At 41.9% G+C, this 22725-nt stretch overlaps 2 protein-coding genes across 4 annotated transcripts; both read right to left on the reverse strand.

Moving 5' to 3' along the window:
- Positions 1-1141: 1141 nt before the first annotated feature.
- Positions 1142-2562, reverse strand: LOC130464840 (uncharacterized). Of its 3 annotated transcripts, none has more exons than XM_056834058.1 (6): positions 2346-2562; positions 2056-2259; positions 1856-1963; positions 1697-1778; positions 1522-1613; positions 1142-1406 (listed from the first exon to the last, which is right to left on the reverse strand). In XM_056834058.1, the coding sequence occupies exons 1-6, from the start codon at positions 2348-2350 to the stop codon at positions 1364-1366; spliced, it is 534 nt and encodes a 177-aa protein (XP_056690036.1). In that variant the 5' UTR covers positions 2351-2562; the 3' UTR covers positions 1142-1363. The 3 variants fall into 3 exon arrangements, with proteins under 3 accessions (XP_056690036.1, XP_056690035.1, XP_056690037.1); XM_056834057.1 differs by having other exon boundaries at positions 1164-1406; positions 1512-1613; XM_056834059.1 differs by lacking the exon at positions 1856-1963 and having other exon boundaries at positions 1164-1406; positions 1512-1613.
- On the reverse strand, positions 2490-4942 carry LOC130464842 (uncharacterized). Its single transcript, XM_056834061.1, has 7 exons — positions 4721-4942; positions 4396-4626; positions 3984-4289; positions 3443-3865; positions 3065-3340; positions 2753-2965; positions 2490-2666 (listed from the first exon to the last, which is right to left on the reverse strand). The coding sequence occupies exons 1-7, from the start codon at positions 4877-4879 to the stop codon at positions 2490-2492; spliced, it is 1785 nt and encodes a 594-aa protein (XP_056690039.1). The 5' UTR covers positions 4880-4942.
- Between the last annotated feature and the right edge of the window lie 17783 nt (positions 4943-22725).

A 22725-nucleotide genomic window follows, 5' to 3' on the forward strand; every position in this document is an offset into this window, starting at 1 on the left:
AAATGTGCATAAATAGATTCGAATGAGTTTTAGAAAGTTTTAACTATGCATATTAGTCATGTAATAAGAATCAAATGAGTCCTTAGGTTCTTTAGTTCAAAGTTGGGAGCGGAAATGTCATTTTAGCTCTAAACATGACCTATAACGACCTAATGAGCCTTAAATGTGCATAAATAGATTCGAATGAGTTTTAGAAAGTTAAAACTATGCATATTAGACATGTAATAAGAATCAAATGAGTCCTTAGGTTTTTTAGTTCAAAGTTGGGAGCGGAAATGTCATTTTAGCTCTAAACATGACCTATAACGACCTAATGAGCCTTAAATGTGCATAAATAGATTCGAATGAGTTTTAGAAAGTTAAAACTATGTATATTAGTCATGTAATAAGAATCAAATGAGTCCTTAGGTTCTTTAGTTCAAAGTTGGGAGCGGAAATGTCATTTTAGCTCTAAACATGACCTATAACGACCTAATGAGCCTTAAATGTGCATAAATAGATCCGAATGAGTTTTAGAAAGTTAAAACTATGTATATTAGTCATGTAATAAGAATCAAATGAGTCCTTAGGTTCTTTAGTTCAAAGTTGGGAGCGGAAATGTCATTTTAGCTCTAAACATGACCTATAACGACCTAATGAGTCTTAAATGTGCATAAATAGATTCGAATGAGTTTTAGAAAGTTAAAACTATGTATATTAGACATGTAATAAGAATCAAATGAGTCCTTAGGTTCTTTAGTTCAAAGTTGGGAGCGGAAATGTCATTTTAGCTATAAACATGACCTATAACGACCTAATGAGCCTTAAATGTGCATAAATAGATTCGAATGAGTTTTAGAAAGTTAAAACTATGTATATTAGTCATGTAATAAGAATCAAATGAGTCCTTAGGTTCTTTAGTTCAAAGTTGGGAGCGGAAATGTCATTTTAGCTCTAAACATGACCTATAACGACCTAATGAGCCTTAAATGTGCATAAATAGATTCGAATGAGTTTTAGAAAGTTAAAACTATGTATATTAGACATGTAATAAGAATCAAATGAGTCCTTAGGTTCTTTAGTTCAAAGTTGGGAGCGGAAATGTTATTTTAGCTCTAAACAGAAGCAAACAGAGGAGAAACACACAGATGGAAGTGAAATTCTAAAGACCACCAGATCAGAATTCACATGCAACAGCAGCAAGACCAGCAGATTAGTATTCAAAGCAATAAATTAGCAAATCCAGCAGACTTGTAATTATGGAAAAATTAAAGAACTTTACCAAATCCATGAAGATATAAACGCTTCCATCTTTGTGTCTAAACAACCTAAGTAAATAAATACTCGGTTGTAAAAAACTTAGCCCATTGCTCACGAACCACATCTATTTCCTCATCGGTATAAGGCGCATTTCTTGGAGTGTAAGCCTGAAATAAGTAACATGATAAGTAATGCTACTTGTAAATTAAGAATTCTACTACGTAAAAGTACTAGTATTAGTAGTTCAACTAACATATGGTAAAAGAACGAACATTGTCTAACCGCTCATCAGTGTTATGGTGTAACGTGACTATTTCATGCATGAACTTCATAACGTAATAGCCACACTCGCGGGCGCCGACTTGTTGAGCACACTGATTTGGAGATAAATCATAAATTATATATCCAAGTAGTTACCCAAAAAAAAAAGTAAAGCTAATTAGTAAGCATGATATACCTTTACATGGAAGCCTTTCAACCCCTGCATAGTCGCTCTATTCGGACAAATCCCATCATTAAACTTGTACACTTGGTATGCCCTGGAAGTTGAGTAAAACTTCATGAATCTGATTCGGCACGAAAAGAAATAACTTAAAAAGAATTGAAAGTAACTTACAAACACAAGATTCCCCATGCACTATTTTCTCGGTTGGAACCTATCGCAGAGTCGAAAATATACGCACAACCTCTACGTAGGTCTAACACGTACAAAATCCAATGATTTCTGCATTATATATAAATGTTATTGCAACCTTATGCATGAAAATAACAATAACATAGCTATTTACCAAATATCGATCAATCTCTAACACTTACTCTTGATGGTATGGGATCAAAAACCACTTGGTAATGTTAGGATCACCCTTCTTCTCCTTTTCAATTTCAGCATTGAAAACTACTTTCAAATACATTGATGCAGCCTGAGGGTTGGCCTTGATTCTAGAGCTTGACATTGCCTCGGGACAAACAAACCCAATCTGAGAGTTGTCAAATGCAAAGGTGTGTTCGTGGAATAAACACCTACAAAGTAAATGTATAATGCAAAAATTTCAAAAACTATTATAGTTGACAAAACCAAAAACAAAAATATCGATGGAAAAGTTTACATCATATAGACTTGGATCACTGAAATGTTGAGGCACGCCCCTCTAAGGAACTCTTCAACGTCAACCTCATTTACATAAGTTTGTCGATCTTCGTCATAATGCCAAACCGAAGCGGGCAATGGGATTGAAGTATTTTTATATACATCACCGGGCGCCGTATTGATGATAAACTTCAAATAATTGCATGATGGGCCAAGACCTTGAATTGTGTCGTCTGCCAAATTCTTCAGTTTTACGATCACAACTACCTACCATCTCTTTGGCCGTCTTAGAGTTCTTCGACTTCGATTTCGACTCCAACTTATTTGAGCATGAATTTTCCTGTAACAATAATGTTAAGCTAGCATGAAAAGTTCAGTTTTGATTTCAGTGTTGAAGCACAGGGGAGTGGGAAGCATATGGTTTACCTTGGCCGTTAACTTCAGTGTTGTCTTCTCTTTGGACCCTAAATCAAGTGTTGCCTTCTCTTTGACAATTAATTCTGTTGTCTTATCTTTGACAACTAATTCTGTTGTCTTCTCTTTGACAATTAATTCGTTTTTCTTCTCTTTGGAGCTACCAACCACCTCTTCAAAAATCTGACTCCTGGACTTCTTTGTTGGGCGTGGAGTAGAGTACTCCTAAACAGAGGTAGAAACCAAAGGAGTTCAAGGCTCTGAATCTAATTCTAAACAGATGCATAACGCAATGAATGACAATTAATAATAAAAAAGTTATACCTCGTCTTCTTCGAAAATCACCAAGTGAATTGGCCATTGCACAAAACTAGCAAGAGCCCTGCCTAAGTTATTGAATCCATCTCCAGTAGGTACCGGAAGAGTGTCATCATCATGTCCGTCGTAAATACAATCAACTTGGACCTTATAATGACTAGGCTTCATCGATCTAAAGTGTTGGTGCAACGAACCATCCAATGGGTACGCCATACCATCTGCCACTATCACTTTGTTACCCAAAACTTTATCCTCAAGGGCAAGACGACATGGAGTTATGGCCTTCACAAATAAATTTACAAAATTTCAGAAATCACTACAAAGTACAATATTAAAAACCTAGCTAGGGGTGTTTTGAGTGTATGCACTATAGAGAATATATACCTTCAGCTCGCGTGGTTGCTGCGATGAACTCGGACAACAGGTTACGAGTGCACGGTTAACATCAAACTCATCACTTACAAGAGCAGAATCAAGTGCGGGGGTAGAGAGGGTGTGTAGTTGACCGGTTGCTTTCAATGTGGCTAGTTGGTTTTGGAGGGCCTCCGCCACCTTTCTCTCTAATTGATCTTCAAACTCCCTTCTCACCGAAGCTCTGATTGATTCGATAGCCTCCGGTGATGGTTCAATATGGCCACATCTACTACTTCGGTCTATTGGACCGAAAGCAACTTTGTAACCGACATTAACTCCACCTGTTGCCTTGACACGCCCACGGTGATCCTTTTTTCCCATAGCCTTGGTGAGGGCATCTTCTCCCTGGGTGAATGAAATATTTCCTTTTCCCTCTTCTTCTACGTACTCCAACTATAAGAATTAGGAAAGTAAAAATTAGATGGTATACATGATGGAAAGGAGAAGCAATCTTAGCAATAGAACTAGGAATTAGGAAAGAAAAGGATATAGAACGTAAAATTTCATATGCACTTACAGCCATCTTAGCAATATTTACGGCTTCTTTATCATTCGGGTCAACTTCCCACTTTCCCTCTTTGTTTTTAACTTGATGAGCCAAGATCCACTCTACTGATCTAAACTTCTTAAATCTATCTGGCGCTGTGGTGAGTGATGAGGTCACTGAGGAGGAGCCACTTGAGAGGGTTAAAGCTGCCTCTGGCGGTAGTCGCCCATCATTTATCCACTCTGGTCTCTTTCTAACATAACCCTTTTGGCCTGTGCGATGTGGGTGCTTGTTTTGTAATGCACTTTTACTTGCTTTTTCTCTACGAACCTGTCAAAAAACACATAAAGAACATGTCGAACATTTAAAGATGGCAACAACAAACTAATCATATAATTATATAAAAAAATATCTAGCAAAGTAAATTCATTATTACCAACATCTCCGGCTTGTTTCGTTCTATCACAAATGTTTTCCAATCATCCTCTGTGATTTGATGGTAGATGTCCCAAGGCATGTCATTTGTCTGATGTTTCGGCATTTTTTCTTTCTTAGTTATCCAACGCCGCGTTAACCTGGACTTGAAAGCTCCAAAGCGTTTCGCCACACACATATGAAAATATTTTTCTCTCCTTTTAGCCGGATCATCAATAATGTGGAACAGAAGCTGTTAATTTTATGGATAAGAGATTGTTAGAAACGTATGCTACACAAATAGATAATCTAGGGGAATACAAATCAAGTTTTTATTCAATGTTTACCTTGGTCTCCTCCCAAAACCCCTTCTTTGTGTGTTCATCTAACGTTGAATATTCTTTCACATTAATGTTAATTCTAGCAGCACAAGACCCAACTTGCTTCCCGTATTCTCCTGACCATTCTCCATCGGGGATTCCATATTGATTATACTGAAGATGCATAGGCTTTTTGGCTTGAACTCCTTTTGACGGACCACGGAATTTGGTCTTTTTACTAGTGTTGGTACCTTGTTATTCCCCCGTAGGATGACTAGCTCCATCAATTCCCTGTATTTCATTATCACGATGATCATCCATGGTAGCTACGGTCCTGCAACAAAGAAAAGAGAGCAATACTTAGTAAAGGGAGCAATACTTAGAAAAGAGAGCAAAATGCTACAATTGGCCATTTACAAAGCTATACCTAAAATAATGGCCTTATGGTATTACACCTAACATGCAAAATAATCCCAAATCAAACCTCACCTAAAAAAACAACCCAAAAAAAAATCATAACTCACCAGTTCTACGCACTGATCTGCACAGCTCAGATCAGAACTGTGCAGATCAATGCACAGAACTGATCAGAACTGACCAGTTCTGTGCACTGATCTGCACAGTTCTGATCTGAACTGTGCAGATCAATGCACAGAACTGATCAGAACTGACCAGTTCTGTGCACTGATCTGCACAGTTCTGATCTGAGCTGTGCAGATCAGTGCACAGAACTGATCAGAACTGACCAGTTTTGTGCACTGATCTGCACAGTTCTGATCTGAGCTGTGTAGATCAATGCACAGAACTGATCAGAACTGACCAGTTCTGTGCACTGATCTGCACAGTTCTGATCTGAGCTGTGCAGATCAGTGCACAGAACTGATCAGAACTGACCAGTTCTGTGCACTGATCTGCACAATTCTGATCTGAGCTGTGCAGATCAGTGCACAGAACTGATCAGAACTGACCAGTTCTGTGCACTGATCTGCACAGTTCTGATCTGAGCTGTGCAGATCAGTGCACATAACTGCACAGTTCTGTGCACTGATCTGCACAGTTCTGATCTGAGCTGTGCAGATCAGTGCACATAACTGCACAGTTCTGATCAGTGCATATTCCTTGTGCTACTTGCAGTTCTCGTGGATTGATAAAATGCAATATATGTCAAGGTGGCGGCTCTCTTCTTGCTCGCAATATTGCAACCATCAAATGGTAAGAGTTGCATTTTGTTATACTGTGGGATATGTTACCAATCTTTATTAGTTATTCTCTCTCTGTATTCCCATATTAATCTGTTCCACAAGTTTCTTATCTATTAATTTGAGGAGTTTTTTTTATCTTTTTTTCTTTTTGTGACACTGCTCTTGAAGAATTGGAGAAGCTTATAAATAGTTATTTAGTTGTGGTTAGCAAAATGAAGTCATGGGCAAGTAGACAACGGGTAGGTTGTGTATACATTATGTCTTGTTTTTTTATATTAAGGGCAAAATGCTACAATTGGCCATTTACAAAGCTATACCTAAAATAATGGCCTTATGGTATTACACCTAACATGCAAAACAATCCCAAATCAAACCTCACCTAAAAAAACAACCCAAAAAAAAAATCATAACTCACCAGTTCTACGCACTGATCTGCACAGCTCAGATCAGAACTGTGCAGATCAATGCACAGAACTGATCAGAACTGACCAGTTCTGTGCACTGATCTGCACAGTTCTGATCTGAACTGTGCAGATCAATGCACAGAACTGATCAGAACTGACCAGTTCTGTGCACTGATCTGCACAGTTCTGATCTGAGCTGTGCAGATCAATGCACAGAACTGATCAGAACTGACCAGTTTTGTGCACTGATCTGCACAGTTCTGATCTGAGCTGTGCAGATTAGTGCACAGAACTGATCAGAACTGACCAGTTCTGTGCACTGATCTGCACAGTTCTGATCTGAGCTGTGCAGATCAGTGCACAGAACTGATCAGAACTGACCAGTTCTATGCACTGATCTGCACAGTTCTGATCTGAGCTGTGCAGATCAGTGCACATAACTGCACAGTTCTGATCAGTTTTGTCCACTGATCTGCACAGTTCTGATCTGGGCAGTGCAGATCAGTGCACAGAACAGAACTGATCAGTGCACTGAGAAGCTAAAACAGTACTTCACTGAGTTGATTAGTGCATCATCAACCACCAGAAAGCAAACATCAGAAACTAAGTTACCAATCACAAAGCCATGCAAACAAGAACAGGTAATTGATATTATTAGACAAAATGTACTGAAAACTAACCTAGGAAAATTCAACTGCAATTTCTGCAACCTGTGCTTGGAACCTGGCTCACATAAGAGGATACGACATTCACCAAGTTTACACCTGTGTGAAAAAACCAGATAAAGTTAGTCAAGTTATTAGAAGTATCAGACTCTCAGTAACTTAAATAGGAGGGATAAAGTAGGAGACTATCACTGCAATTCCTCTTCACAATACAAGTGGCAATTGATTGGGGTTGAATTTTTAGAAAAAAAATATGAATTAATATCCACAAGTATCCTTCACTATTCAAATTTAAGTAGTCAAGATAACAAAAATTCCAAGGCGCACAGGCTTTCAGATATGAATAGAAAGAACAAAGTCAAAAACTTCAACAATGCATCAGAAGTGAAGCCCGAACTTACACATGTATGTTTCAATTACGATTCGTAACCCATATTCCTTCCGTATGATCTGTACGCATATGATTAGTATTATTTGCATCCTCCTCTTCTGGCAATGGTTGAACAACCATTGGTAACGGAGGTGTGTCATCATACTCATCATACTCATCTTCATCTACAACATCATCAATACCCAAAATATGTCTTTTTCCTTGGGCAACAACACGCCATCTAGGATCAATATTGTCAACCACATAAAAAACTTGCTTAGCTAGTGATGCTAGAATGAATGGCTCGTCACTGTCACTTAGTCGATCAAAATTCACCAAGGTTAAACCCGGGAAAATTTCATCTCGCTTCACACCATTTTGGTTGTTAGCCCACTGACACCGAAAAACAGGGATCACAAAATAGGTATAATCAAGCTCCCATATTTCTTCGATAACACCATAATATGATTGTGTTGAATCAACCGGCCTTTTATCCTTAGCGCTTGCATAGACCCTAGATGATGCAACAACCTTTACTCCACTATTTTGCACTACACTCTTTTCATCTTGCCTTCTAGTGTAGAATGTGAACCCATTGATATCATATCCTTCAAAAGATCGAACACATAGTCGAGGACCTCGAGATAACCACTTGATCGTATCAGAAACATCATGGTCTTGTTTCTTTCCAACTTCCTTCTTAAACCATTCAATAAATGTGCGATTATGTTCCCGCATCAACGCTCTTTCCTTCAACTTAGGATTACAATGTTGCAATTCAAGCAGATGCTTTTCTAAATAAGGATGAACCTCTGTAAGATGCTGCAACACACAAAGATGTGCCTTATTCTTCCTCTCCGATGGAGGAGATATCACATTTTTACCAATTACTCCCTCCCCTGCGAGCCTACCAACATGTCGAGATTTTGGAAGTCCTATTGGTTCAAGGCTTGACAAAAACTCAGCTAGATATCCAGAAATCTCTTCTTTAAGGACTCCCCGAATGATACTACCCTCTGGATTAGCCGGATTCCTTGCTTTGTCCTTTAAAGTCTTAAAAAATCTCTCAAAAGGATACATCCATCTTAAGAACACCGGACCACATAACTTGACTTCGCGAACTAAATGGACAATCAAATGCACCATTATATCAAAGAAAGAAGGCGGAAAATACATTTCAAATCGACATAGAGTTTCAACAACATCATTGTGCAAAGCATCCAAAGTCTCCGGATCAATCACCTTAGCACATATGGAATTGAAAAACAAACAAAGTTTTGTTATAACATGTCTCACGTGTTTCGGCAATATCCCACGAAGTGCAATTGGCAAAAATACATTAATCAGTGCATGACAATCATGAGACTTCATACCAATCAACCTAAGGTCCGAGAGAGACACTAGGCGCTTAACATTCGACGAATATCCCGAGGGAACCTTAATGCCATGTAAGCACTCACAAAACTTCTTCTTCTCCTTTCTCGACATTGTGTAACACGCTGGAGGCAGAAAGGTCTTTGTACCATCCTTTTTTTTAACAGGCCACAAATCTGGTCGAATATTCTTCTTTTTCATATCTTTCCGCACATTCTCATTGTCCTTGGTCTTTCCTGGTATGTTTAGCAAAGTCCCGATGATAGCATCGCACACATTTTTCTCAATGTGCATTACATCGAGACAATGCCTAACCGACAAATCTTTCCAGTAGGGAAGATCCCATAATGGAGACACTTTCTTCCATAAAACACCCTTTTTAGACTTGGACTTGAAGCACTTACCGTATTTGGTTTCAACATTTTTGATACGTTCATAAACTTGTGATCCTGTCAAAGGTGTACGAGCTACTCCTTCCTCGGTGAACCCATTGAATTCCTTCTTCTTCTTACGATAAGGATGATATCGACTAAGGTGCTTCCTGAAATCTGGGTAGATATTTTTCTTGAAATGATCCAACCGTGTGGGCTTCATGTCCTCTTCACATATAGGGCATGCTTGTTCTCCTTTGGTTTTGTACCCAGACAAGTTTCCATAGGCTGGAAAATCATTTATGGTACAGAAAACCATTGCCCGCAATGTAAAGTTTGAGTTGGTGTGAGCATCGAACATTGGAACACCTTCATTCCACAACAATTTCAAATCATCTATGAGTGGAGCGAGATACACATCTATATCATGTCCTGGCTACTTAGGCCCTGAGATGAGGAGTGACAACATGATATACTTGCGTTTCATACACAACCATGGAGGAAGATTGTAAATTGCAAGAAGAACCGGCCAAGTGCTATGCTGACTACTCAGAGAGCCGTATGGATTCATCCCATCTGTACATAGAGCAAGTCTCAGATTTCTAACCTCCTTGCCAAATTCAGGATACTTCTTATCAATAGTTCTCCATTGAGGAGAATCAGCCGGATGTCTAAGGAATTCATCTTTCTTCCTCCCTTCCGCATGCCACCTCAGATACTTAGCATTCTTCTTTACGGAGAACAAGCGCTCAAACCTAGGTATGATCGGAAGATACCACAATACCTTGGCGGGCGGTCCCCTCTTAGCTGAATTGGCCCCTTTACGCTTGTAACGCGACATAGAACACGTTGGACACTTATCCAAATTTTCATACTCTTTTCTGTAAAGAATACAATCATTTGGGCAAGCATCTATCTTGACGGCCTCTAAGCCTATGGGATTCGTCAATTTGTTGGCATAATAGGCAGAGGTGGGAATGTCATTGCCATCGGGAAACCAAAGACCTAGTCGTTTCAATAATTTCGTGAAACTTTCTTCGGTCCAACCACTCTCCGCTTTCAAGTTGGAAAGTGATGCCACACATTCTAAGAATTTGAATTTTGTACACCCAGGGTACAAAGGCGTCTCAGCAGCCTTTAATACCTGCTCGAGTATGTGAGGTCGTCCATTCAAGTGATCTTTCACCGCATCCATCATTTCATTTATTTCATTATCTTCTTGCTCATCATCATCCATCTCATTATTCTCAGAAATATCAGAATCACTCTCATCACTCTCATCACTCTCTGCCAGAACATCAAATTCATTCACACTAGAACTTGGACGATCAAGTATTTTCTCACCATGCCAAAACCAGACATGGTAATCTTGCTTAAACCCACGACGAAATAAATGATCCTCAATTTCATCAATATCACCTAACCGCCTTACATTGTTACAATCACGGCAAGGACAATAGATCTTTGCGGCTTTCGTATTCCGTTGGTGTGCTAAAGCACATCTAAGGAACTCCTCAACCCCACTCAAGTATTCCACCGTAGTATGGTCACCGTACATCCAACGACGACTCATTTCTAATAACACAAGGTTTTACACAGAATTAGATAAATCAAGCCACAAATTCTTAATTTTGACACAAGAACTATACATCAGAAAAATGGTAAGACCTCATCTCAATTTTAAAACCAAACAAAACAGGAATATGTCTCAACATTAACATTTATTAGCTTCACATAAGATTTCACAGGAATAAACTAAAATCGATTTAAGTATAAACTAGCTTGGCATAAGATCTTTGTTCTCTAATGATGCAATCTTATCCAAAGATAAAATATCAGTAAAAACCATCCTCCAGTACTCAATCAATAGATCCCAGCGATGCTCATGTTTAGGTTTTAAATTAGTTACGAAACCCGCATTCAGTGTAAATAAACCCATTTGCACATTAGGTTAGCGGAATTGGGAGACTACACTTTGAAACACTAACAGGGTAGCAGAAAAAAGGCAACGTATTCACTTGGATTGGGTTCTGTTCGGGTTAATTCGGTTTACTTCATATTCATTCAGCTAAAATCAGATCAATCTAGCGATATCCTCAAACTCTGACTACCTTCTTTCAAGTACAATACAGGTCCAATAAGAAATCTTGAAGTAAATAATCCAGTTGAGAAGATCATGGACAGAATCAGTTCACTGATGTTTATGAACTACAATGAAATCAACCAACACAATCATATTATACACACACACACATGGACTTAACTAGCAAGAATAATCCTAATATATTGGCTTTCTGGTAACTTCAACTAAACAAGCATAAGGCAGATACAGAAAGACATACAGCATATTTTTGACAATAGAGTCCTAAACTATGTGTATATTGCCAAGATAGTTTCCTTGTTTACGTCATTGATGTTAAGTAAATGGAATCAATTCACTGATGTTCAAGAACTGCAAGAAAATTATCCAGTGATACAATTAGATTACACAAACATGGACTTGACTAGCAAGAATCATTCTAATATCTTCGCTTTTCGTGGTAGCTACTTCAATTAAACAAGCACAAGGAAGATACAGAAGGACAGCAATCCACTGCACCAAGAAAATGCAACAAACATAGAAATCCAGCCATTTTTTTGATAATTAAGTCCAAGACTATATGTATATTATTGAGAACATAACTAGTTGCCTAATGCCTACTTTACATCATGTAAATCAATGCACATTACTGAGATTTCTTACCATCTACCAAAAGGGGCGGTTAATCCCTAAACAATCCCAAAATACCAAATTAAGTTCACTCTTAATGAAGACAAAAATTTCACAGAAGTATGAGCTTACTTCTTGAATAAGCATACCAATAACAGTAAGCTCCGGTGAAGAACCGAGTGTGAAGAACATCAATAGATAGCCTCTATGCATCTAATTTCCATCTATTAAGAACAATAGAAACAATAATCCACTGCATTTACCAAAACCCCTCTTGGAAAGGGGGAAAAACTAAATTCTTGTTTAACATTTGAAGTTTAGGAAGCGCTAATCACCAATCATTTTTTAAGGTTTAGATTACATCCCAAAATTAAAGGACCGTATACTAACTAAGAACATAGACAGAACAAAAATATTGCCGAAAAACCCTAATCCCCAATTTTTCGCAATTGCAGATTTCAAACAACAGCATCAAAAAATTGTCAAGATTTCTACAAACAAATATGAAGAAACTATTCTATTTCCACTAAACTTCTACAGAAATTTAGTCATCGATTCGCAAATTTGACAGTAAATCCAAACAAAAATTGTAAAAAATGAAAACAAGTTAAACAGATTTAAGAAGAAATTGAAGCTTACTTAAGAAAATTGCTTGAGTTGATCGGAAATTTGATTGAGTTTCCGGCGCTTTTCTTGATGATCTTCTCAACAGCTTCAAAAATGTCACAGTATGAGTTTGCGTTGGAAGCTAGAGATGTGAAGTACGACGACCAGTTTGGAAGAGATGTCGCAGCTAGCTTATCTGTTTGGCGGTGGTTTTGATTTAAATTTAATGTGTGCCTATTGAGGCGGGCAAATGAAGGCCCCCTTCAACAGAAAGACCCTATTGAGGCGGGCAATTAAAAGCCCCCTTCAACAGCTTCTTTCTATTGAGGCGGGCTAAGAAAGCCCCCTTCAACAGCTTCTGTAGAAGCGAACACCACAAAAGCCCGCCTCAACCTGTTAGTAAAATATTTGACCCGCGTTGACTAAGTAGCTATTGAGGCGCGCTTATGTATGCCCCCCTCAACAAGGGGGCTACAACAGGGGTTTTTTCCACTAGTGTTTCATTTGTTCCTCGTTTTCCTATTTCTTGTACCCTTTCTTATAGTCTTAAGAATTGATTTCTTTAGTGTTGACTTTTATACTTTGTTAGACATGTCCAATGTCACCCCAACAAGGTTCTTACCATTTATGTTGAATATTAAGTTTCAACTAGATGATCTTACCAGAAGCTTCTAAAGTTCTCTAAGCATCGATCTATTCGAATGTCTAGGGACTAGACTCATTCGAGAATTAAATGGACAAAGATATTAGGTTGTTAACCATTGGTAAAGCTGAGCGTATTAAACTCAATGCTTTATGATTTCAAAACTACAGTGTATTTTGAATTCACAAGCACCAATTGGTTTGCCATTCGACTTTGATGTTCGAAAACAACCATAAAAGTCGCTATAAGAAACGTACATTTTAAATTGCTCACTTTCTCTCATTTCCGTGAATCGTTCTTGGACTCACTACCAATCGAGGAAATTTACTGTTACCTTTCTAAAAGGATTTATTGCAGTGCAAGATATTTAATTATTAAAACATACATTGAAGCATGCAAAGTCTAAACATTTATCATGAGTAATAACTTGAAAATTAAAGCAATCATGCAATTTAAACAAGTCATTAGCATTTTATTCGATTTTATTGTTCCGGCAGGTGTGAATAAAATGATTCCAAGATCCTAAAATCAATGAAGAACTAAGCACAGTTTGTCGACTTAATCCTAGAACATCTTAGGTAAGCAAAAGCCTTTTGCTAATAGTCTAGAAACTACTCTTGGTTGACAGGTACGTCTAAGAACTTATTAGGTAAACCTATCGATTTTGCCACGACATAAAAGGACTCCTTACTTATATCGTTGAGTTTAACCAAAACTAACATGTACTCACAATTATTTGTGTACCTTGCCCCTTTAGGACCAATAAGTAACACCTCGCTGAGCGAAAACTATTACTAGATTGATGTAAAGGATATCCAAGCAAGTGTATATTTTGGCATGGCACCTTTTAACTCAATTTTTAAGTTTGGAACTTAAGGCTCTTACTATGTTGGTTAGATTTTAAGTGAACTAAAATCCTTAATCATGCAACATAATCAAGCTTTTGATCTCATGCATTTTAAGACATATTTAAAAGCAATAAATAACTTAAACATGCAAAAGATATTTGTGATCTAGTATGGCCCGACTTCATCTTGAAGCTTTAACTTCAAAGTCCGTCTTGAAAATCTCCGTGGGAGGCACCATTTTCTTCAAATAGGATAAGCTATAACTAATTACAACTATTTGATGGTACGCAAACCATATTTGAATTGAAAAATAACTTTGGTACTTCAGACCAATTACATTCAAATTAATGGTACGCAGACCATATTTTCTATCCTATTTGGGCCATACTAGTCACTTCATAACCTGCAAAACAGTACATATACAATATATACCATTCACCCATTCATTATCATGAATGGCCCACATAGCTGGTTAGTAAAACACATTATGCATCACGTAAACATTTGCAGCCATTAATCAAGGGCACCAATAATCTACCAATTATTCAGTCCTTATTAATTCTAATCAAGTTGTTTTAACCTTAAGGATTTGTAGACCTAATCAAGAGTTTATGACTAAAAAGCGCTCCCACTTAAACCAATAAATTCATATGCTTTACTAATTTTAAACATAAAAATGTATTTCTAGTCTAACCGGAAACATACAAATTTAATTAAAATTTAAAGCTCATATAAATTCATAATTGAATCCAAAAAGTTTAATTTAATTTCAGTCGTTATTTAAATTAATTCATGATTTTAATTTTAGTAAAATAATTAGAATAAATAATATTTATTATAATTACAATATTCAAAATTAAAATCCAAGAAAATAATTTAAATTATTAATTTTAAAATTAATTAAAATTACGTGAACTGAAAATTTCAAATTAAACATTAAAAACGATCTAATCGTAACGCAAACACCCTACGCATTGCACGCCCATGGGCCGCACGCACACAGCCATCGCTGGCCATGTGCGCGCAGCCCATGCGCTCGTCGCATAGCTGCTGCATCTCCATCGCAAGCCATCGCACGCTGTGGTGCTTGCTGCGCGCGCGCCAGCGCTCGTCGCACGCGAGCCATCGCTCGCAGTGCGCGCTCGCCAGCGCTCGCTGTGCGCGCGAGCCATCGCTCGCTGGGCGCGCGACATCGCTCGCTGTGCGCGCGACATCGCTCGCTGGGCGCGCGAGCCATCGCTCGCTATGCGCGCGAGCAACGCTGGGCGCAGCGCTCGTGGCACGCGAGCTTGTGCTCGCTACGCGCGAGGCTGCGCGCTCTTGCGCGAGGCAGTGCGCGTTGTGGCGCAGCTCGCTTGCTGCCCACACGCGACTGCCTTGGCTCGCCCTTCGCCCATGCCCATTCGTCCATTGCTCGTGGCCCACGACACAAGGCAGAGCTGCTGCCTTGTGCTCGTGCACTACGCCCTTGCTCATTGCATTCGTGCCGCACGGGCGACGAGCTCCCTTGCTCGTCGTCGCATGCCCGCATTATACAACACCCCTTAAGGGTAACACGAAGCGTCCATTGCTTTGTGCGTGCAAGTTATATGAACGAATCGCATAAAAAATTTAAAATTTATAAAATTAATGACAAATTTACAAATATTATTAATTTCATAATTTTAGGGCGAAAAATCGAAAATTTATTATCCAATTGATTTCCGATTGTTATGGATTCAAGTCTAGGTCATAAAAATTTTAAATTTATCATAAATTTACAATTTTTATGGTGGTTTTTAATCATAGGTTTCTAATTAAATTACAATTAATTATGAAAATCAAATTAATTCTAAATTATTCTAATTTTCAACAAATTAATCATAATTACAAATTAGATTGCATAATTAACAAGACTAGGCATTCAAACTTGTTAAACATATGCAGTAGGTCAATCAAAAATTCAAGATTTATCAACAAGAATCGCAAATATTTAATTTAACATCTTAAATTTACTAAATTTTGCATTCGAAAAACTAAAACCTTCGAAAAGCCATAGTTAAGCTTCGAATTTGAGAATTCTGGGTTCGGCAGAAAAATACTATTTTTGTCAAAATTTTAGAATGCCTTTTACATGCGGAATTGACACAAAAATCACTCGATTTGGATGAGGAACGTAGAAACTGCCGAAAAACTGCGTACGTATAATTAAATAAACGCAATTTGCAATTAATTAACAATTACGAAAATTAATCACCCCTTTTAATTCTTGCAAATTTGTAATATTTAACCATGTTCATGCAATTTAGATTATGAAAATAATAAGGGGCTCGTGATACCACTGTTGGGTTATGATACATATGATATTACATAAATCATGCGGAAACAACCATTACCCCAGGATTACATATTATTTACACATAATCATATAGCATAATTTAGATGCATACTCTTTGTTGCGTGCCCTCCCTAGCTGCGCCCGAACCGAACAAGAACAAGTCTTTAGGACTCCAAGTGTCGTCCCTCCGTAGATAGTCCACAGTACGTCCGGATCCGCCTTAAGATTGACCAACTAGAATCGCCCTTAAGGTACTAGAATTTTCGGCACTTTTGAGCAAGATGTGTGGCTGAATTTTTCTCTCAAAAACTCACTTTGAATACTTTGAAACTCGTTATAAATTGTGAACCCAGGCCACATATTTATAGGGTTATGGAAAGGGAATTGGAATCCTATTCAGATACAAATTAATTAAACCTAGAATCCTACAAGAACTCTAATTTAATTAGTTTATCAAATAGAATTAGGAATTTAATCATTAACCGAACTCTGCACGTTTTAGGAAACGTGCACGAACACAAACACTTACGCACACACACATGGCAGCCACGATGGGCCGCCCATGCGTGCGTGCGAGCAGCAGCCCACGCAGCGAGGCCTGCGCGAGCCACAAGCCCACGCAAGCACCCGCGCGCGCTGCGCGCGCTGTGCGCGCTGCCACGGCCTGCTGGGCCTGGCCTTGCGCTGGGCCTGGCGTGGCTGTTTGTGTGGCGCGCTTGGCTTGCTGGGCGATGGCCTGGCTTCGTGCTGGGCCCTCGTCCGGCAGGTCTCGTCCGATGCTTATTCGTATGATACGCTTCCGATTAAATTTCCGATTCCGGAATTCATTTCCGATACGAACAATATTTAACATTTCCGATTCCGGAATTAATTTCCGTTTCGAACAAATATTTAATATTTCCGTTTCCGGAATTATTTTCCGATTCCGGTAATATTTCCGATTCTGACAATATTTCCGTTTCCGGCAATATTTCCGATTCTGGTAATATTTCCATTTCCGATAATATTTTCCGATACGTACCATGTTTCCGTTTCCGGCAACATCTACGACTTGGATAATATTTATATTTCCGATACGATCCATATTTCCGTTTCCGGCAATATCATCGTTTCCGGAGTATTCATTTCTTGCCTGTGACGATCTCAGCTCCCACTGAAACCAAGATCCGTCGATTCGGAATATTCATAGATGGAGTATTTAATGCCATTAAATACTTGATCCGTTTACGTACTATTTGTGTGACCCTACGGGTTCAGTCAAGAGTAAGCTGTGGATTAATATCATTAATTCCACTTGAACTGAAGCGGCCTCTAGCTAGGTATTCAGCTCACTTGATCTCACTGAATTATTAACTTGTTAATTAATACTGAACCGCATTTATTAGACTTAACATAGAATGCATACTTGGACCAAGGGCATTATTTCCTTCACATGCTTACCTTGTTTGGGCCATGTCGTGCCCTTGCTTACCTTTCTTGGGTCATGCCTTGCCTTGCTTGGGCCATGTCGTGCCCTTGCTTACCTTTCTTGGGTCATGCCTTGCCTTGCTTGGGCCATGTCGTGCCCTTGCTTGCCTTTCTTGGGTCATGCCTTGCCTTGCTTGGGCCATGTCGTGCCTTTGCTTACCTTTCTTGGGTCATGCTTCCTTTGCTTGGGCCATGTCGTGCCCTTGCTTACCTTTCTTGGGTCATGCCTTGCCTTGCTTGGGCCATGTCGTGCCCCTGCTTACCTTTCTTGGGTCATGCCTTGCCTTGCTTGGGCCAAGTCGTGCCCTTGCTTGCCTTTCTTGGGTCATACTTACCGTGCTTGGGCCATGTCGTGCCCTTGCTTACCTTTCTTGGGTCATGCCTTGCCTTGCTTGGGCCATGTCGTGCCCTTGCTTACCTTTCTTGTGTCATGCTTCCCTTGCTTGGGCCATGTCCTGCCCTTGCTTACCTTTCTTGGGTCATGCCTCGCCTTGCTTGGGCCATGTCGTGCCCTTGCTTACCTTTCTTGGGTCATGCCTTGCCTTGCTTGGGCCATGTCGTGCCCTTGCTTGCCTTTCTTGGGTCATGCTTACCTTGCTTGGGCCATGTCGTGCCCTTGCTTACCATTCTTGGGTCATGCCTTGCCTTGCTTGGGCCATGTTGTGCCCTTGCTTACCTTTCTTGGGTCATGCCTTGCCTTGCTTGGCCAAGTCGTGCCCTTGGTTGCCTTTCTTGGGTCATGCTTACCTTGCTTGGGCCATGTCGTGCCCTTGCTTACCTTTCTTGGGTCATGCCTTGCCTTGCTTGGGCCATGTCGTGCCCTTGCTTACCTTTCTTGGGTCATGCTTACCTTGCTTGGGCCATGTCGTGCCCTTGCTTACCTTTCTTGGGTCATGCCTTGCCTTGCTTGGGCCATGTCGTGCCCTTGCTTACCTTTCTTGGGTCATGCTTCCCTTGCTTGGGCCATGTCGTGCCCTTGCTTACCTTTCTTGGGTCATGCCTTGCCTTGCTTGGGCCATGTCGTGCCCTTGCTTACTTTTCTTGGGTCATGCCTTGCCTTGCTTGGGCCATGTCGTGCCCTTCCTTACCTTTCTTGGGTCATGCCTTGCCTTGCTTGGGCCATGTCGTGCCCTTGCTTACCTTTCTTGGGTCATGCTTACCTTGCTTGGGCCATGTCGTGCCCTTGCTTACCTTTCTTGGGTCATGCAATGCCTTGCTTGGGCCATGTCGTGCCCTTGCTTACCTTTCTTGGGTCATGCCTTGCCTTGCTTGGGCCATGTCGTGCCCTTGCTTGCCTTTCTTGGGTCATGCTTACCTTGCTTGGGCCATGTCGTGCCCTTGCTTACCTTTCTTGGGTCATGCCTTGCCTTGCTTGGGCCATGTCGTGCCCTTGCTTACCTTTCTTGGGTCATGCCTTGCCTTGCTTGGGCCAAGTCGTGCCCTTGCTTGCCTTTCTTGGGTCATGCTTACCTTGCTTGGGCCATGTCGTGCCCTTGCTTACCTTTCTTGGGTCATGCCTTGCCTTGCTTGGGCCATGTCGTGCCCTTGCTTACCTTTCTTGGGTCATGCTTCCCTTGCTTGGGCCATGTCGTGCCCTTGCTTACCTTTCTTGGGTCATGCCTTACCTTGCTTGGGCCATGTCGTGCCCTTGCTTGCCTTTCTTGGGTCATGCCTTGCCTTTCTTGGGCCATGTCGTGCCCTTGCTTACCTTTCTTGGGTCATGCTTACCTTGCTTGGGCCATGTCGTGCCCTTGCTTACCTTTCTTGGGTCATGCCTTGCCTTGCTTGGGCCATGTCGAGCCCTTGCTTGCCTTTCTTGGGTCATGCCTTGCCTTGCTTGGGCCAAGTCGTGCCCTTGCTTGCCTTTCTTGGGTCATGCTTACCTTGCTTGGGCCATGTCGTGCCCTTGCTTACCTTTCTTGGGTCATGCCTTGCCTTGCTTGGGCCATGTCGTGCCCTTGCTTACCTTTCTTGGGTCATGCCTTGCCTTGCTTGGGCCATGTCGTGCCCTTGCTTGGCTTTCTTGGGTCATGCCTTGCCTTGCTTGGGTCATGTCGTGCCCTTGCTTGCCTTTCTTGGGTCATGCCTTGCCTTGCTTAGGCCATGTCGTGCCCTTGCTTGCCTTTCTTTGGTCATGCCTTGCCTTGCTTGGGCCATGTCGTGCCCTTGCTTGCCTTTCTTGGGCCATGTCGTGCTCTTGCTTGCCTTTCTTGGGTCATGCGTTGCCTTGCTTGGGCCATGTCGTGCCCTTGCTTGCCTTTCTTGGGTCATGTCTTGCCTTGCTTGGGCCATGTCGTGCCCTTGCTTGCCTTTCTTGGGTCATGGATTGCCTTGCTTGGGCCATGTTGTGCCCTTGCTTGCCTTTCTTGGGTCATGCATTGCTTTGCTTGGGCCATATATGTCATGCCCTTGCTTGCCTTTCTTGGGTCATACCTTGCCTTGCTTGGGCCATGTCGTGCCCTTGGTTACCTTTCTTGGGTCATGCTTACCTTGCTTGGGCCATGTCGTGCCCTTGCTTACCTTTCTTGGGTCATGCCTTACCTTGCTTGGGCCATGTCGTGCCCTTGCTTACCTTTCTTGGGTCTTGCTTACCTTGTTTGGGGCATGTCCTGCCCTTGCTTACCTTTCTTGGGTCATGCTTACCTTGTTTGGGCCATGTCGTGCCCTTGCTTACCTTTCTTGGGTCATGCCTTGCCTTGCTTGGGCCATGTCCTGCCCTTGCTTACCTTTCTTGGGTCTTGCTTACCTTGTATGGGGCATGTCGTGCCCTTGCTTACCTTTCTTGGGTCATGCCTTGCCTTGCTTGGGCCATGTCGTGCCCTTGCTTACCTTTCTTGGGTCATGCTTACCTTGCTTGGGCCATGTCGTGCCCTTGCTTACCTTTCTTCGGTCATGCCTTGCCTTGCTTGGGCCATGTCGTGCCCTTGCTTACCTTTCTTGGGTCATGCTTACCTTGCTTGGGCCATGTCGTGCCCTTGCTTACCTTTCTTGGGTCATGCCTTACATTGCTTGGGTCATGCTTACCTTTCTTGGGTCATGCTTTGCCTTGCTTGGGCCATGTCGTGCCCTTGTTTACCTTTCTTGGGTCTTGCTTACCTTGCTTGGGCCATGTCGTGCCCTTGCTTACCTTTCTTGGGTGATGCTTACCTTGCTTGGGCCATGTCGTGCCCTTGCTTACCTTTCTTGGGTCATGCTTACCTTGCTTGGGCCATGTCGTGCCCTTGCTTACCTTTCTTGGGTCATGCTTACCTTGCTTGGGCCATGTCGTGCCCTTGCTTACCTTTCTTGGGTCATGCCTTGCCTTGCTTGGGCCATGTCGTGCCCTTGCTTACCTTTCTTGGGTCATGCTTACCTTGCTTGGGCCATGTCGTGCCCTTGCTTACCTTTCTTGGGTCATGCCTTACATTGCTTGGGTCATGCTTACCTTTCTTGGGTCATGCTTTGCCTTGCTTGGGCCATGTCGTGCCCTTGTTTACCTTTCTTGGGTCTTGCTTACCTTGTTTGGGCCATGTCGTGCCCTTGCTTACCTTTCTTGGGTCATGCTTACCTTGTTTGGGCCATGTCGTGCCCTTGCTTACCTTTCTTGGGTCATGCCTTGCCTTGCTTGGGCCATGTCCTGCCCTTGCTTACCTTTCTTGGGTCTTGCTTACCTTGTATGGGGCATGTCGTGCCCTTGCTTACCTTTCTTGGGTCATGCCTTGCCTTGTTTGGGCCATGTCGTGCCCTTGCTTACCTTTCTTGGGTCATGCTTACCTTGCTTGGGCCATGTCGTGCCCTTGCTTACCTTTCTTGGGTCATGCTTACCTTGCTTGGGCCATGTCGTGCCCTTGCTTACCTTTCTTGGGTCATGCCTTGCCTTGCTTGGGCCATGTCGTGCCCTTGATTACCTTTCTTGGGTCTTGCTTACCTTGCTTGGGCCATGTCGTGCCCTTGCTTACCTTTCTTGGGTGATGCTTACCTTGCTTGGGCCATGTCGTGCCCTTGCTTACCTTTCTTGGGTCATGCTTACGTTGCTTGGGCCATGTCGTACCCTTGCTTACCTTTCTTGGGTCATGCCTTGCCTTGCTTGGGCCATGTCGTGCCCTTGCTTACCTTTCTTGGGTCATGCCTTGCCTTGCTTGGGACATGTCGTGCCCTTGCTTACCTTTCTTGGGTCATGCCTTGCCTTGCTTGGGCCATGTCGTGCCCTTGCTTACCTTTCTTGGGTCATGCTTACCTTGTTTGGGCCATGTCGTGCCCTTGCTTACCTTTCTTGGTCATGCCTTGCCTTGCTTGGCCATGTCGTGCCCTTGCTTACCTATCTTGGGTCATGCCTTGCCTTGCTTGGGCCATGTCGTGCCCTTGCTTACCTTTCTTGGGTCATGCCTTGCCTTGCTTGGGCCATGTCGTGCCCTTGCTTACCTTTCTTGGGTCTTGCTTACCTTGTTTGGGCCATGTCGTGCCCTTGCTTACCTTTCTTGGGTCATGCTTACCTTGTTTGGGCCATGTCGTGCCCTTGCTTACCTTTCTTGGGTCATGCCTTGCCTTGCTTGGGCCATGTCCTGCCCTTGCTTACCTTTCTTGGGTCTTGCTTACCTTGTATGGGGAATGTCGTGCCCTTGCTTACCTTTCTTGGGTCATGCCTTGCCTTGCTTGGGCCATGTCGTGCCCTTGCTTACCTTTCTTGGGTCATGCTTACCTTGCTTGGGCCATGTCGTGCCCTTGCTTACCTTTCTTGGGTCATGCTTACCTTGCTTGGGCCATGTCGTGCCCTTGCTTACCTTTCTTGGGTCATGCCTTGCCTTGCTTGGGCCATGTCGTGCCCTTGCTTACCTTTCTTGGGTCTTGCTTACCTTGCTTGGGCCATGTCGTGCCCTTGCTTACCTTTCTTGGGTGATGCTTACCTTGCTTGGGCCATGTCGTGCCCTTGCTTACCTTTCTTGGGTCATGCTTACCTTGCTTGGGCCATGTCGTACCCTTGCTTACCTTTCTTGGGTCATGCCTTGCCTTGCTTGGGCCATGTCGTGCCCTTGCTTACCTTTCTTGGGTCATGCCTTGCCTTGCTTGGGACATGTC

Source organism: Spinacia oleracea, unplaced genomic scaffold (assembly GCF_020520425.1).
Source record: "Spinacia oleracea cultivar Varoflay unplaced genomic scaffold, BTI_SOV_V1 SOVchr0_008, whole genome shotgun sequence".
Classification (NCBI taxonomy): Eukaryota; Viridiplantae; Streptophyta; class Magnoliopsida; order Caryophyllales; family Amaranthaceae; genus Spinacia; species Spinacia oleracea.